Genomic DNA, 15,916 nt, shown 5'->3' on the forward strand with positions numbered 1-15,916 from the left:
GATTTTTTTTTTTGTATTGTTCTCTTTGTTTCTAACTGATTGATTACAGCCCTGATTTTGATTATTTCCTGCCTTTTACTCCTCTTGACTGTGTTTGCTTCTTTGTTTTTCTAGAACTTTCAAATGTACTTCTAAATCACTGGTAAGTTTCTAATTTCTTTATGGAGGTATTGAGTGTTATGAACTTTCCTCTTAGTGTTGCTTTCATTGTGTCCCATAAATTAGAGTATGTTGCACCTTCATGTTCATTAAATTCTAGATAGTCTTTAACTTCTTTCTTTACTTCTCTCCTGACCCAGTGGTCATTTAGTAGAGAGTTGTTCATTTTCCATGACTTTGAAGCTGATGTTTCTGTTTTGTGGAAGGTCCAGCTTTAATCCATGGTAGTCTGATAAAAACAAGAAGTTATTTCAATTTTCTTGTATCTGTTGTGACTTGTTTTGTGACTGACTATATAGTCAACTTTAGAGAAGGCTCCAGGAGGTGCTGAAAGAAGATATATTCTTTTGTGTTTGAGTGAAATATTCTGTAGATATCTGTCAGGTCCATTTGATTTATAATGTCACTTAATTATCTCACTGTTTATTTTTTGTCTGGATGTCCTATTGATTGGTGAGAGTTGGGGGTTCAAGTCTCCCACTCTTAATGTATGGGGTTTGGTGTGCAATTTAAGCTTTAGCAATGTTTCTTTTTACAGATGTGGGTGTATGTTTGAAGCATAAATGTTCAGAATTGAGATATCATTTTTGTAGCTTTTTTCTTTGATGAGTATAAAGTATCCTTCCATGTCTCTCTTAATTAAAAGTTAAAAGTAAATTGAACATTTATCTTATTAAATATTAGAATGACTACTCCAGGTTGGTTCTTGGGTCTGTTTGCTTAGAAAACATTTTTCTATTCCTTTAATGTGAAGTAATGACTATGTTCATGACTGAGGTGTGCTTCTTGTATGCAGCAGAATGGTGGATTCTGTTTATGTGTTATTTTTATTGGGGAATTGAGTTCATCTCATGTCAAGAGATATTAATGACTAGTAATTGTTAATTCTTGTTGTTTTGATGTTGGTGATATTAGTGTGTGCACACGCGCGTGTGCCTGTGTGTGTGTGTGAGTGTATGTGCGTGTCCCTTATTTTGTTTTTGCTGGTATGGAATTATGTATTTCCTATGTTTCTTGGGTGTAGTTACTTATCCTCCTTGGGTTGAAGTTTTTCTTCTAGTATTTTCTGTAGAAATGGATTTATGGATAGATATCATTTAAATTTGGTTTTGTCTTGAAATATTTTGTTTTCTCCAAGTGAGAGTTTTGCTGAATAAAGTTGTCTAGATTGGCATCTAAGGCTTTTTTAGAGGTTGCAAGATATCTTTCCAGGCCTTTCTAGTTTTTAGAGTCTCTGTTGAGAAGTTGGTATAATTCTGATGGGTCTGCCTTTGTTGCCTGGCCTTTTCTCCTTGCAGTTTTTGATATTCTTTCTTTGTTCTCTAGATTTAATGATCTGATTGTTATGTGGTAGGAGAAAAAAAAGTCTTCTTTTCTGTTTCAGTCTAATTAGTGTTCTGTAAGCTTCTTGTGTATTTACATGCATCTCTTTTTTGTTTTTTTCTTCTATGATTTTGTTTGATTGATCCTTGGAGTTGGGACTTTTTATCTATTCTTCTATTCCTCTTATCCTTAGGTTAGATCTTTTCATGACGTCCTAAATTTCCTGGATGTTTTGTGTAAGGAATTTTTTAGATTTAACATTTTCTTTGACTGATGTATCAATTTCTTCTATCTTATCTTATACACCTGAGGATTTCTCTTCCATTTCCTATATCCTGTTGGTGATAGTTGTGTCTGTTGTTTCTGTTCTCTTCTCTTGGTTTTCTATCTCCAGGAGTCCCCCAGTTTGTGCTTTCTTTAGTGCTTCTATTTCCATTTTCAGGTCTTGAACGGTTTTTTTTATTTATTTATTTATTTATTTATTTATTATTTTCCTCTATATTCTTTTTATAGTTTACAGCACAGAAGATAGACAACATTAAAAACATGTACTTGCAAGTAGAACAACTCCTTTAGAAAAATATAGTGAATGGATGGAATCTACTGTATGATAAAATGCTACACATACCATTTAGTTGCTGTCAGTAAGAAATTTTCTTATTTTTTAAAAATCCAAATGCTGGCATTGTCCAGAAAATTTTAACAGGCTTATTTATAATTGTTATAAAATTGAGCTGTTAAAATGTGTTCACTGAAACAGTTTGCTTGCATTAATGCTTTACATCTTGCATTTATATTAAAAATTCACACACAAATGAACGTGGAGAAACTGCCAATTCCTGATTCTGTCCTCTATGTTTTCACTGGCAATCATATACTTAGGTACCTTTGACCCTATAGAAAAAATATCTAACATTCAGAACTACTGATAACAGGAAGAAGAGAAAAAATAATTTTTAAGAATGAAATGTTTCCCCTCATAGTGGACTCTTAAGCATGATCTCCACCTATGCGGCTTGCTAGCTGGATATCTTTTGGCATAATTGTTACACGTTTGGCATGGATAGCACACAGATTGGTATCTTCAAAAAGGCCAACCAAATAGGCCTCACTTGCCCTCTGCAAAGCACCAGTAGCTGCACTCTGGAAGCACAGATCTGTTTTGAAGTCCTGAGCAATTTTTCTCACCAGACGCTGAAAGGGGAGCTTGCGTATCAGAAGTTCGGTGGACTTCTGATAGCATCTGATTTCGCAGAGTGCCACAGTACCAGGCCTGTAATGATGAGGTTTCTTCACCCCTCCAGTAGAGGGCGCACACTTGCAAGCAGCTTTTGTAGCCAGTTGTTTCCTGGGTGCTTTAGCACCGGTGGATTTGAGGGCAGTCTGCTTTGTATGAGCCACGGTATGGACACCTCCTTACTTACCACCACCCCTTCCCCTTTTCCTTCGGCAGGAGCTCAGCAAGCGAGAGGCGGTGCTTGGCATTAGAGAGCCTCAGCGCGACAGAAGCTGCAAACACAATTGAAAAATCCCTGTAATTCTTAAGGGATTTATAGGTTTCCTCTTTAAAGGCCTTTACCTGTTTGATTTTATCTTCCTGTATTTTTAAAGGGATTTCTTCATTTCCTCTTTAAAGACTTCTGTCTTCATTAAAGATTGGATTTAAGGTCATTTTCATGTGCTTCAGTTGTTTGAGACTAACCAGGGCTTGCTGTGGTAGCTCTGCTCTGAAGGCGCCGTGTTGCCCTAGATTTTGTTGGTTGTGGGGTTTTTTGTGAGACTTTAGCCATCTGGTTGTCCCTGGATGTTACCGTTGTAGCAGATATTAGGAGGGGGCCTAAGATGATCAGGCTTCTGGTCGGTATTCTTGGGCTGAACAAAGGGACTCAGGGAGTGGTGCAAGTCTTCCAGCAGTTGTTTGTGCCCCTGAGGACACAAGAGGAAGGGAATTAGTGGGTGGGGTCGGTAGAGAGGTGACTGGACAGTGGAGGTCCAGGGAACAGCAGCCTGCTCATGGAAGCTAATCAAGAGCTGAGAATTCGGGGGGTAGGGGAAATTCCTTTTTTCAATTGTTTGTTTTGTCTTTTTAGAACATGGTCTCACTGTGCAGCCCTGGCTTGCCTGGACCTACCTATGTAGAGCAGGCTGGCCTCAAACTCACCGAGATCCTCCTGTTTCTGCCTCCCTAGCTCTGGGATTAAAGATGTGTCACACCGTGGCTGGCTGTTTTTTCAATTCTTTGAATAAGCAAGAACCTGAAAATGCCTGATCCAGACAGGCTTAATGACAAGTCCTATTGGTGAAAAGTTGGACGCTAAAAGAGCAGCAACTGCTAGCATTGGGCGTCACACAGCCACAGCCTTCCTTCTTAACTGGTTGGGTTGTCTAAAGCCAACCTTCAGCTCTTCAGTCAAAACAAGAACCTGAACGATCCATATACATCAGCTGAGAGCAGAGCATTTTCAGTCCATCGCATATCTGTTAAGACAGGAGAAGCCAGCCCGCTGTGGTGGCCCATGCCTTTAACCTCAGCATCTCAGAGGCAGGAGGCAGAGGTCAGTCTGATCTACACAGTGACTTCCAGGACAGCTAGAAATTATATCTGATAAAGTAAAAACAAAAATAAACAGACAAAAGTCAGAAAACCCTAATGAGAATAGTTAGTCGGTTACTCTTTGTGGATCACTGAAGCCCAAGGGGGGAAATTCAGAACTAGACATCAGTTCACTGGGGGAGAAACCGGAAGGTCACAGATGGGGGCTCTAGAGAAATGACTCTTACCACTTTAAGAGCAGTTGCGGCTCTTGCCCATACCCACGCACACTGTGCCTCACAAATGCCTGTAATTCCAGTTCTAATGAATCTGGTGCCCTCTTCTGGCCTCTGTGCGTACTGCATGCACAAATAGATTAAAAATAAATAAATAAATCCTTTTTTAAAAAAAGAGGAACACTGAGACAGATCGTTGGAGAATTTATTAAGAGAGTTATTAATGTCATGAAGAGACAAACAGACAAAAACAGCATGCCAGGGTCTCTGAATAGAGACAAATGGGAGTTTCTTCCTACATATTTATGAAGATGGAAGTGGTTTCTCAACCAGCTTGATTCCAGGCAAGTGGGAAGGCAGAAGCAGAAAGAAGGATATATGGCCACCAATACCCACAGTGATGTAAATTTACTTTCAGACAACACCAGTTCGGGAGCATAAAAGTCACGGGATTTTCCTACAATCAGCCCCTCCCTATCAATAAAAGAATCAGAAACTACTGCAGAGTCCTGAACCAAAGGGAAACAAATGCACAGAAAACTTCAGACCAGGCAATAGGGTTGGAAGTTGGTATTTTGGGAAGCAGTTATAGAAGATGTCTGGTACTCCCAGTCCCTTAAAGTTGGGGTAGATGGTATTCATCACTTTATGAATTATTGATGTGTTGACATTTTAAGGAATGATTTCAAATAATTATGGTCTTAATAGGGAGGGAACAAAAGAGCTTAGACTCAGGAATTTTTCTCTTTTTTCATCTTTATTAACTTGAGTTTTTCTTATTTACATTTCAATTGTTACAACCTATCACCATTTCCAGGGCAAACATCCCCCTAACCCCTCCCCCTCCCCATCCTTCCCCATTACCACCCTCCCCCCAACAATCACATTCACTGGGGGGGGGGCGGGTTTCAGGCTTGGCAGGACCAAGGGCTTACCTTTCCACTGGTGCTCTTACTAGGCTATTTATTGCTACCTATGAGGTTGGAGCCCAAGGTCGGTCCATGTATCATCTTTGGGTAGTGGCTTAGTCCTGGAAGCTCTGGTTGGTAGACATTGTTGTTCATATGGGGTCTCAAGATTCTTCAAGCTCTTTCAGTCCTTTCTCTGATTCCTTCAACAGGGGTCATGTTCTCAGTTCAGTGGATTAATGATGGCATTCGCCTATGTATTTGCTGTATTCTGGCTGTGCCTCTCACGGGAGATCTACATCCAGTTGCTGTCGGCCTGCACTTCTTTGCTTCATCCATTTTATCTAGTTTGGTGGCTGTATATGCATGGGCCACATGTGGGGCTGGCTCTGAATGGGTGTTCCTTCTGCCTCTGTTCTAAATTTTGCCTCCCTATTCCCTCCCAAGGGTTTTCTTGTTCCCCTTTTAAAGAAGAGTGAAGCATTCCCATTTTGGTCATCCTTCTTGACTGTCATGTGTTCTGTGAATCTAGGGTAATTCGAGCATTTGGGGTAATATCCACTTATCAATGAGTGCATACCATGTGTGTCTTTCTGTGATTGGGTTACCTCACACAGGATGATATATTCCAGTTCGATCCATTTGCCTATGAATTTCATAAAGTCATTGGTTTTGATAGCTGAGTAATATGCCATTGTGTAGATGTACCACATTTTCTGTATCCATTACTCTGTTGAAGGGCATCTGGGTCCCTTCCAGCTTTTGGCTATTGTAAATAAGGCTGCTGTGAACATAGTGGAGCATGTGTCTTTGTTACATGTTGGGGCATCTTTTGGGTATATGCCCAAGAGAGGTATAGCTGGGTCCTCAGGTAGCTCAATGTCCAATTTTCTGATGAACCTCGGACTGATTTCCAGAATGGTTGTACCAGACTGCAATCCCACCAACAATGGAGGAGTGTTCCTCTTTCTCCACATCCTCGCCAGTATTTGCTGTCACCTGAGTTTATGATCTTAGCCATTCTCACTGGTGTGAGGTGAAATCTCAGGGTTGTTTTGATTTGCATTTCCCTTGTGACTAAAGATGTTGAACATTTCTTTAGGTGTTTCTCAGCCATTCGGCATTCCTCAGCTGTGAATTCTTTGTTTAGCTCTGAACCCCATTATTTGTCTCCCTGCAGTCTAACTTCGTGAGTTCTTTGTATATTTTGGATATAAGCCCTCTATCAGTTGTAAGATTGGTAAAGATCTTTTCCCAATCTGTTGGTTGCCGTTTTGTCCTAACCACAGTGTCCTTTGCCTTACGAAGCTTTGCAGTTTTATGAAATGCCATTTATCGATTCTTGATCTTAGAGCATAAGCCACTGGTGTTTTGTTCTGGAAATTTTCTCCAGTGCCCATGTGTTCGAGATGCTTCCCCACTTTTTTTTTCTTCTATTAGTTTGAGTGTATCTGGTTTGATGTGGAGGTCCTTGATCCACTTGGACTTAAGCTTTGTACAGGGTGATAAGCATGGATCGATCTACATTCTTCTACATGTTGACCTCCAGTTGAACCAGCACCATTTGCTGAACATGCTATCTTTTTTCCATTGGATGGTTTTGGCTCCTTTGTCAAAAATCAAGTGACCATAGGTGTGTGGTTCATTTCTGGGTCTTCAATTCTATTCCATTGGTCTATCTGTCTGTCTCTGTACCAATACCATGCAGTTTTTATCACTATTGCTCTGTAATACTGCTTGAGTTCAGGGATAGTGATTCCCCCAGAAGTCCCTTTATTTTTTAGGATAGTTTTAGCTATCCTGGGTTTTTTGTTATTCCAGATGAATTTGCAAATTGTTCTATCTAACTCTTTGAAGAATAGGATTAGTATTTTGATGGGGATTGCATTGAATCTGTAGATCGCTTTTGGTAAAATGGCCATTTTTACTATATTAATCCTGCCAATCCATGAGCATGGGAGATCTTTCCATCTTCTGAGGTCTTCCTCAATTTCTTTCTTCAGAGGCTTGAAGTTCTTATTGTACAGATCTTTTACTTGCTTGGTTAAAGTCACACCGAGGTATTTTATATTATTTGGGACTATTATGAAGGGTGTCGTTTCCCTAATTTCTTTCTCGGCTTGTTTCTCTTTTGTGTAGAGGAAGGCTACTGATTTATTTGAGTTAATTTTATACCCTGACACTTTGCTGAAGTGGTTTATCAGGTTTGGTAGTTCTCTGGTGGAACTTTTGGGATCACTTAAATATACTATCATATCATCTGAAAATAGTGATATTTTGACTTCTTTTTCGAATTTGTATCCCTTTAACCTCCTTTCGCTGTCTGATTGCTCTGGCTAGGACTTTGAGTCCTATATTGAATAAGTAGGGAGAGAGTGGGCAGCCTTGTCTAGTCCCCAATTTTAGTGGGATTGCTTCAAGTTTCTCTCCATTTAGTTTAATGTTAGCAACTGGTTTGCTGTATATAGCTTTTACTGTTTAGGTATGGGCCTGAATTCCTATTCTTTCCAGGACTTTTATCATGAAGGGGTGTTGAATTTTGTCAAATGCTTTCTCAGCATCTAATGAAATGATCATGTGGTTTTGTTCTTTCAGTTTGTTTATATAATGGATCACGTTGATGGTTTTCCGTATATTAAACCATCCCTGCATGCCTGGGATGAAGCCTACTTGATCATGGTGGATGATTGTTTTGATGTGCTCTTGGATTCGGTTTGCCAGAATTTTATTGAGTATTTTTGCGTCAATATTCATAAGGGAAATTGGTCTGAAGTTCTCTTTCTTTGTTGGGTCTTTGTGTGGTTTAGGTATAAGAGTAATTGTGACTTCATAGAAGGAATTCGGTAGTGCTCCATCTGTTTCAATTTTGTGGAATAGTTTGGATAATATTGGTATAAGGTCTTCTATGAAGGTCTGATATAATTCTGCACTAAACCCGTCTGGACCTGGGCTCTTTTGGTTGGGAGACCTTTAATGACTGCTTCTATTTCCTTAGGAGTTATGGGGTTGTTTAACTGGTTTATCTGTTCCTGATTTAACTTCGATACCTGGTATCTGTCTAGGAAATTGTCCATTTCCTGCAGATTTTCAAGTTTTGTTGAATATAGGCTTTTGTAGTAGGATCTGATGATTTTTTGAATTTCCTCTGATTCTGTAGTTATGTCTCCCTTTTCATTTCTGATTTTGTTAATTTGGACACACTCTCTGTGTCCTCTCCTTAGTCTGGCTAAGGGTTTATCTATCTTGTTGATTTTCTCAAAGAACCAACTTTTGGTTCTGTTGATTCTTTCTATGGTCCTTTTTGTTTCTACTTGGTTGATTTCAGCTCTGAGTTTGATTATTTCCTGCCTTCTACTCCTCCTGGGTGTATTTGCTTCTTTTTGTTCTAGAGCTTTTAGTTGTGCTGTCAAGCTGCTGACATATGCTCTCTCCTGTTTCTTTTTGCAGGTACTCAGAGCTATGTGTTTTCCTCTTAGCACAGCTTTCATTGTGTCCCATAAGTTTGGGTATTTGTACCTTCATTTTGATTAAATTCTAAGAACTTTAATTTCTTTCTTCATTTCTTCCTTGACCAGGTTATCATTGAGTAGAGCATTGTTCAACTTCCATGTATATGTGGGCATTCTTCCTTACTGTTATTGAAGACCAGCTATAACCCGTCGTGGTCTGATAGGACGGATGGGATTATTTCTATCTTTCTGTATCTGTTGAGGCCTGTTTTATGACCAATTAATTATATGGTCAATTTTGGAGAAAGTACCATGAGGTGGTGAGAAGAAGGTATATCCTTTTGTTTTAGGATAGAGTGTTCTATAAATGTCTGTTAAATCAATTTGGCTCATGACTTCTCTTAGTCTGTCTACGTCTCTGTTTAATTTCTGTTTCCATGATCTGTCCATTGATGAGAGTGGGGTGTTGAAATCTCCTACTATTATTGTGTGGGGTGCACTGTATGCTTTGAGGTTTAGTAAAGTTTCTTTTATGTATGTAGGTGCCCTTGTATTTGAAGCATAGATATTTAGGACTGAGAGTTCATCTTGGTGGATTTTTCCTTTGACAAATATGAAGTGTCCTTCCTTATCTTTTTTGATGATTTTTAGTTGAAAATCGATTTTATTCGATATCAGAATGGCTACTCCATCTTGCTTCTTCAGGCCATTTGCTTGGAAAGTTGTTTTCCAGCCTTTCACTCTGAGGTAGTGTCTGTCTTTGTCTCTGAGGTGTGTTTCCTGTAGGCAACAGAATGCAGGGTCCTCATTGCGTATCCAGTTTGTTAATCTATGTCTTTTTATTGGGGAGTTGAGGCCATTGATGTTGAGAGATATTAAGGATTAGTGATTATTGCTTCCTGTTATATTCATATTTGGATGTGAGGTTATGTTTGTGTGCTTTTCTTCTCTTTGTTTTGTTGCCAAGATGATTAGTTTCTTGCTTCTTCTAGGGTATAGCTTGCCTCCTTATGTTGGGCTTTACCATTTATTATCCTTTGTAGTGCTGGATTTGTAGAAAGATATTGTGTAAATTTGGTTTTGTCATGGAATATCTTGGTTTCTCCATCTATGTTAATTGAGAGTTTTGCAGGATACAGTAACCTGGGCTGGCATTTGTGTTCTCTTAGGGTCTATATGACATCTGTCCAGGATCTTCTGGCTTTCATAGTCTCTGGCGAAAAGTCTGGTGTGATTCTGATAGGTCTGCCTTTATATGTTACTTGACCTTTTTCCCTTACTGTTTTTAGTATTCTTTCTTTATTTTGTGCATTTGGTGTTTTGACTATTATGTGACGGGAGGTGTTTCTTTTCTGGTCCAATCTATTTGGAGTTCTGTAGGCTTCTTGTATGCTTATGGGTATCTCTTTCTTTAGGTTAGGGAAGTTTTCTTCTATGATTTTGTTGAAGATATTTACTGGTCCTTTGAGCTGGGAGTCTTCACTCTCTTCTACACCTATCATCCTTAGGTTTGATCTTCTCATTGAGTCCTGGATTTCCTGTATGTTTTGGACCGGTAGCTTTTTCTGCTTTACATTATCTTTGACAGTTGAGTCAATGATTTCTATGGATTTTCTGCTCCTGAGATTCTCTCTTCTATCTCTTGTATTCTGTTGGTGATGCTTGTATCTACGACTCCTTATCTCTTCCTTTGGTTTTCTATATCCAGGGTTGTCTCCCTTTGTGCTTTCTTTTTCCATTTTTAATTCCTTCACCTGTTTGATTGTGTTTTCCTGGAATTCTTTCAGGGATTTTTGCATTTCTCCTCTAGAGGCTTTTGCTTGTTTATTTATGTTTTCCTGCATTTCTCTAAGGGAGTTCTTTATGTCTTTCTTGAAGTCCTACATCATCATGATCAAATATGATTTTAAATCTAGATCTTGCTTTTCTGGTGTGTTTGGACATTCAGTGTTTGCTTTGCTGGGAGAATTGGGCTCCGATGATGCCATGTAGTCTTGTTTTTTGTTGCTTGAGTTCCTGTGCTTGTCTCATTCTATCACATTGTCTCTGGTGTTACCTTGTTCTGTTATTTCTGACAGTGCTTATACCATTCTATAGGCCCGTGTTTCAGGAGTGCTGTAGACCTGTTTTCCTGTTCTCTTTCAGCCAGTTATAGGAACAGAGTGTTCTGCTTCCAGGTGTTTAGTGGTTCCTGTCTACTTGTCTTCAGGTGTTCCTGTGGGTGTGTGTCCTGAGTCCACTAGGCAGGTCACTTGGAGCAGAAAAGTTGTCTTACCTCTGGTCTCGGACCTGAAGTCGCTCTTCAGTGCCAGGTTTCAGCTCTCCGTGAGGGCAGCAACTAGAAGGACCTGCCCCGCTTTCTCTTGGGATCCTGTGCACATGGGGCTCAGAAAGCACTAGGCATTTTCCTCTAGAGTCAGAACTGTGGGCAGTTAGTAGTCTCCTCTGGCTTCCCAGGCGTGTCTGCCTCTTTGAAGTTCTAGCTATCCATCCCACAGGATTTGGGTGCAGGGAGCTGTTTGACTGGGTCCCTCCAGATCCGGGCATTGTCTGGACCCCAGCGTTGAGTGCCCATATCTTCCTGTTCCCAGAGGCCCTATACAGTTTCCTCTTGGGCCAGGGAGGTGGGAAGGGTGGGCAGTACTGGCGGTCTCCCCTGCCCTGCAGTCTCAGGAGTGCACACCTGTCTGGGGGATGGGCTCTCTCTCCCATGGGGTTTGGGAGTAGGGAACTGTGGGCTGGGATCAGCAAGGTTTGGGCCCCAGCTAGAAACCAGAAGTGCCCCATCCTGGAGGAATTTTGGATCTGGTTTCCTGAGTCCAGCAGGCAGGTCACTTGGAGCAGAAAAGTTGGTCTTACCTCTGGTCTCCGGACTGGAATCTCTCCTTAGAGCTGGGTTTCAGCTATCTGTGAGGTCAGCAACTAGAAGGGCCTGCCCCACCTTCACTCAGGACCCTGTGCACAGGGGGCCCAGATGGCGCTAGGTGTTTTCCTCTAGGGTCTGAAATGTGGGCAGAGAGTAGTCTCATCTGGCTTCCCAGGCATGTCTGCCCTCTGAAGGTCTAGTTCTCCCTCTCATGGGATTTGGGTGCAGGGAGCTGTTTGACCGGGTCCTTTCAGATCTGGGTGGTGTCTGGACCACAACGTTGAGTGCCCCATCAAGTGCGTTTTTAAAGATACAAGAAGAATACATGGAAAGTAAATCACTTTCTCAATGAATTCTGTAAGTTCTACAGTGGCGTTGCATGATTCATGTGTGTTATTAAAGATACAAGAAGAACTCATGGAAACTATATCACTTTCTCAATGAATTCTGTAAGGAGTAGCTTGACACTGCTTGATTCAATGCGTTTTTAAAGATACAGGTAGAATTTCACGGAAACAGTTTCAGTTTTTCAATGAATTCTATAAGTTCTACATTGGCATTGCTTGGTTCAAGTGTGTTTTTAAAGATACATGAAGAATTTTTTAAGTTCTACGTTATAGTTGCTTGATCCGTGTGTGTTTTTAAAGGTATAAGTAGAATTTCACAGAAATAATATCTTATTGAATTCTGAAAGTTCTACATTGGTGTTGCCTGATTAAAGTGTGTTTTTTTATACTATATAGAAGAATTTCACAGCAACAATATTACTTTCCAAAAGAATTCTGTAAGTTCTACATTGGCATTGCTTTGTATAAATATATAGGGAGAATTTCAAGGAAACAATATCACTTTCTCAATGAATTCTGTAAGTTCTACTTTGGCATTGCTTGATTCACATATGTTCCTAAATACAATAGAAGATATTTACAGAAATAATTTCACATTCTCAATGAATTCTGTAAGATCTACATTGTAGTTGCTTGATTCAAGTTTCTATTTAAAGACACAAGAAGAATTCCACAAAAACAATATCACTTTCTTAATGAATTCTGTAAGTTCTTCATTGGCATTGTTGATTCAAGTGTGTTTTTAAAGATCCAAGAAGAATTTCACAGAAACAATATCACTTTCTCGATGAATTCTGTAAGTTCTACATTGGTGTTGTTTGATTCAAGTGTGATCTTAAAGATATAAGAAGAATTTCAGGGAAATAATATCACCCTCTTAATGAATTCTGGAAATTCTACATTGGTGTTACATGATTCAAGTGTCTTTTTTAATGATAAAAGAAGAATTTTTCAGAAACAATATCACTTTCTCAATGAATTCTGTAAGTTCTACATTGGGTTTTGTTGATTCAAGTGTGTTTTTAAAGATATAAGAATTTCAGGGAAACAATATCACTTTCTCAATAAATTCTGTAAGTTCTACATTGGCATTGCTTGATTCAACTGTGTCTTTAAAGATATAAGAAGAATATCAAAGAAACAATATCACTTTCTCAATGAATTCTGTAAGTTCTACATTGGTGTTGCTTGATTCAAGTGCATTTTTAAAGATATAAGAAGAATTTCATGAAAACACTATAACTTTCTCAATGAATTTTCTGGACTTCCAAACTCTGATGTTTGGCTTGACCCAGTGCCTGGCACTCTGTCTGCAAATCAGGGACCTCAGACCCACTCTCTGGGCTGTAAAGTTGAGAGCAAAGTTGAGAACGGTTTTGGAAGATGAAATTGTTTCTCTTGGGTGACTGGCTTGGGACTGTGACTGGAAGCTGGTTCACATATCTGCAGACCTTCCAGGGTGCAGCCTAATAATTAGACTCAAGTAGATATAATATGGGCTGTAGTTTTCTACTTACCCCATGGTTTGTCCTAGAGTCAGAGAGTAAATCTTGTATGCTAGACCTGGGCTGGGTGAGGACCACATAAGATTGCATAGTCTAGCCACATTTGAATCATGTGACCTTGGGCATGTTACTTGCCCTTCCAGGGCCTTAGCTGGTTCACGAGTAACAAGAGATTAATAAAGCCTTCCCCATGGGGTATTATGTGTGCCCAGGAAACAGCAAGTATTCTCAGTGCTCTGCTCTCAGCAGGTGCCTGTTCTTGTGAGCATTGATTGATACCTGACATGGCTGAGTGCATGCTGCACTATGTTCATTAGCTCTAATCACCCTCCTGCAAGGCAGTCTAATTGGCATGATGTTGGAGGGGACATTGAGGAGCTCAGAGATTCCATAGACCTTAAGGACACACGGTTAGTAAGCTGAGATAAGATACAAACCCAAGCCCCCTCTTACCAACATCATCTGCCACACTGAGACCCCAGCACATGCTGAACTTCTACTGTGGACAAGGTACTGGTGAAGGCTCTGGTGATGTGGCTGAGTAAGGATGGCCACACCTCCATGTGCACAGGAGTTCTCTGATAGCTATTGTGCATCCCCATAGGGATGACTTGGTCCTTCACAGTCCTGTAGAATACAGGACAGGGACTGACCGCAGATGAGTCCATCATAGTATGCCTCACTACTCACAAACCCCCTGAACCTTGGCTCCATTTTTTGAGAAGTAGGGACAATGTTAGCAGATGCCTGGAAGAGCCTTCAGGTTAGAGTTTGCAGGCTTCCTGGAAGCTGATGGGACCTGTGTTGAGTGTGCCTTGTTCACTTGCTTCATCCTCTTCACAGGAGATGCCTTCATCCTAGTGTTTAGCCTGGATAGCCGGGAGTCCTTCAACAAGGTCAAGCACCTCCAGAAACAGATCCTGGAGGTCAAGTTCTATTTGAAGAATAAGACCAAGGAGGCAGCAGAACTGCCCATGGTGATGTGTGAGAACAAGAATAACCACAGTGAGCTGTGCTGCCAGGTCCCTTTCATGGAGGCAGAGCTACTGGTATCTGGTGATGAAAACTATGCCTACTTCAAGGTGTCAGCCAAGAAGAACACTAATGTGAATGAGATGTTCTATGTGCTGTTCAGCATGGCCAAGCTGCCCCATGAGATGAGCCCTGCACTGCACCATAAGATCTCTCTACAGTACAGTGACGCCTTCCATCCCCGGCACTTCTGCATGCACCACACCAAGGTCGCAGGTGCCTATGGCATGGTCTCACCTTTAACACACTGCCCCAGTGTCAACAGTGATCTCAAGTATATCAAAGCCAAGATCATAAGGGAGGGTCAGGCCTGAGAGAGGAACAAGTGTAGCATTCAATGAGAGGCAAGAACTTTGGGGATGGGACTTGGGCAGTACTTTAAGGGAGGTGACTGAGGATTCCCACTGCCTACATAACAAGGAGGGCCTTAGATGTGTATATTGTGCCCATTCTCTTGATTCCTGGCCACCACCTGTGAGCTATGAATGTGGTTCCTTTGTGGGAGGACAGAGGCATGTCTGGGGGCATGTCAGCACTCGTGCCAAGACAATCTCCCAGTGTCCTTAGAGTGGGAGGGATGGGAAAAGGCCAGGAATCCTGCATCAAAGCAAGATGCTCAGTACAAGCCACAGGATAAGAATATCTTAGCCAGATGTCCCAGCCAGGTTCCCTGGTGGCCTCTGCTCCCTCTGTGCTGACCAGCTTAGCCTCTATGCCTCTGGAGAAACCACCCTCCTGGGTTTTCAGCTCCTGCTTTCTGGCCCAGCTGTGTATCCCCTGCCCTCCAACTTAGCCCCTGGCCACTATGACCTTCAGCCAACAGATAGATAGATAGAGAAAGAGAGAGAGAGAGAGAGAGAGAGAGAGAGAGAGAGAGAGGCAGAGACAGAGAGACATGTGCCTGTATCCCTTAGATCACTGCCTCTTGGCAATATTCCCAGGCTCGTCCATATGACATTTCTCTTTGTTTTGAAGTGTGTTTCTTGTTCTGTTTCCAGTAGACATGAAGTATGTAAGAGTCCAGTGCCTTGTCTTTGACAGGGCTTCCCAATTCAAATCCATTGCTTTGGCTTGGGTCTCCCTCCCTGCTCCCAGGCAGGCTGTGCAGCTGGGTGCTGCCCATTGTTCATCAGCTTACAGAGGGCTCACAGTGCCATAGTCACGGCAGGACTCTCCTGCCCTCAGGAGAGGATGGCTGGAATTTGAGAAAGTGACTCTAAACCCCTCTTCTAACTAGTTCAGGACAGAGCTCTGACAAGATGCAGCTTTCTTCTGCTGTAGTTCTTCAAACATCTGCTGAGCACCTACTGGATACTGGGTCCCTTGTGTGCTAGGCAACAGAAGGCAAGGGGTCCCGTATGTCCCCAGCTCTAGCCTCTGCCCACCCATGGTGCCCCTTCTGTACACACAGCTGTTAGAGGAAGTGGAACAGCTGAGAGCCAGAGCTGAGTCCAGGACATGTTGGAAGGAAGACTTATGGTGGGACTTCTAGTGTTCAGGCTATGTACACAGAAGTAGGGGTGAGGGATGACTATGACCATGAAAACCAAAGGTCCTG

General features: G+C 41.3%; 1 protein-coding gene and 1 pseudogene across 1 annotated transcript; one reads left to right on the top strand and one right to left on the bottom strand.

The window, feature by feature from the left end:
• Positions 1 to 2,447: 2,447 nt before the first annotated feature.
• Positions 2,448 to 13,994, bottom strand: H3f3al2 (H3.3 histone A like 2). The gene is made up of 3 exons (XM_039098334.2): positions 13,884 to 13,994; positions 3,294 to 3,408; positions 2,448 to 2,894 (listed from the first exon to the last, which is right to left on the bottom strand). The coding sequence occupies exons 1-3, from the start codon at positions 13,992 to 13,994 to the stop codon at positions 2,473 to 2,475; spliced, it is 648 nt and encodes a 215-aa protein (XP_038954262.1). The 3' UTR covers positions 2,448 to 2,472.
• Positions 13,995 to 14,069: 75 nt separating this feature from the next.
• Positions 14,070 to 14,699, top strand: Rasd2-ps1 (RASD family, member 2, pseudogene 1; annotated as a pseudogene).
• The last annotated feature ends 1,217 nt before the right edge of the window (positions 14,700 to 15,916 follow it).

The sequence above is a fragment of the Rattus norvegicus genome, chromosome 19, assembly GCF_036323735.1.
Source record: "Rattus norvegicus strain BN/NHsdMcwi chromosome 19, GRCr8, whole genome shotgun sequence".
Classification (NCBI taxonomy): Eukaryota; Metazoa; Chordata; class Mammalia; order Rodentia; family Muridae; genus Rattus; species Rattus norvegicus.

What these genes read in the sequence shown, in the direction of transcription:
- H3f3al2 (XM_039098334.2), bottom strand. Translation starts at nt 13,994, where the DNA reads ATGGACTCATCTGCGGTCAGTCCCTGTCCTGTATTCTACAGGACTGTG. An exon ending in GAACTCCTGTGCACATGGAG is followed by an intron (nt 3,409 to 13,883) that starts GTGTGGCCATCC and finishes TTGTGTCCTCAG; the next exon opens with GGGCACAAACAACTGCTGGA. An exon ending in TCCTAATATCTGCTACAACG is followed by an intron (nt 2,895 to 3,293) that starts GTAACATCCAGG and finishes GTAAGTAAGGAG; the next exon opens with GTGTCCATACCGTGGCTCAT.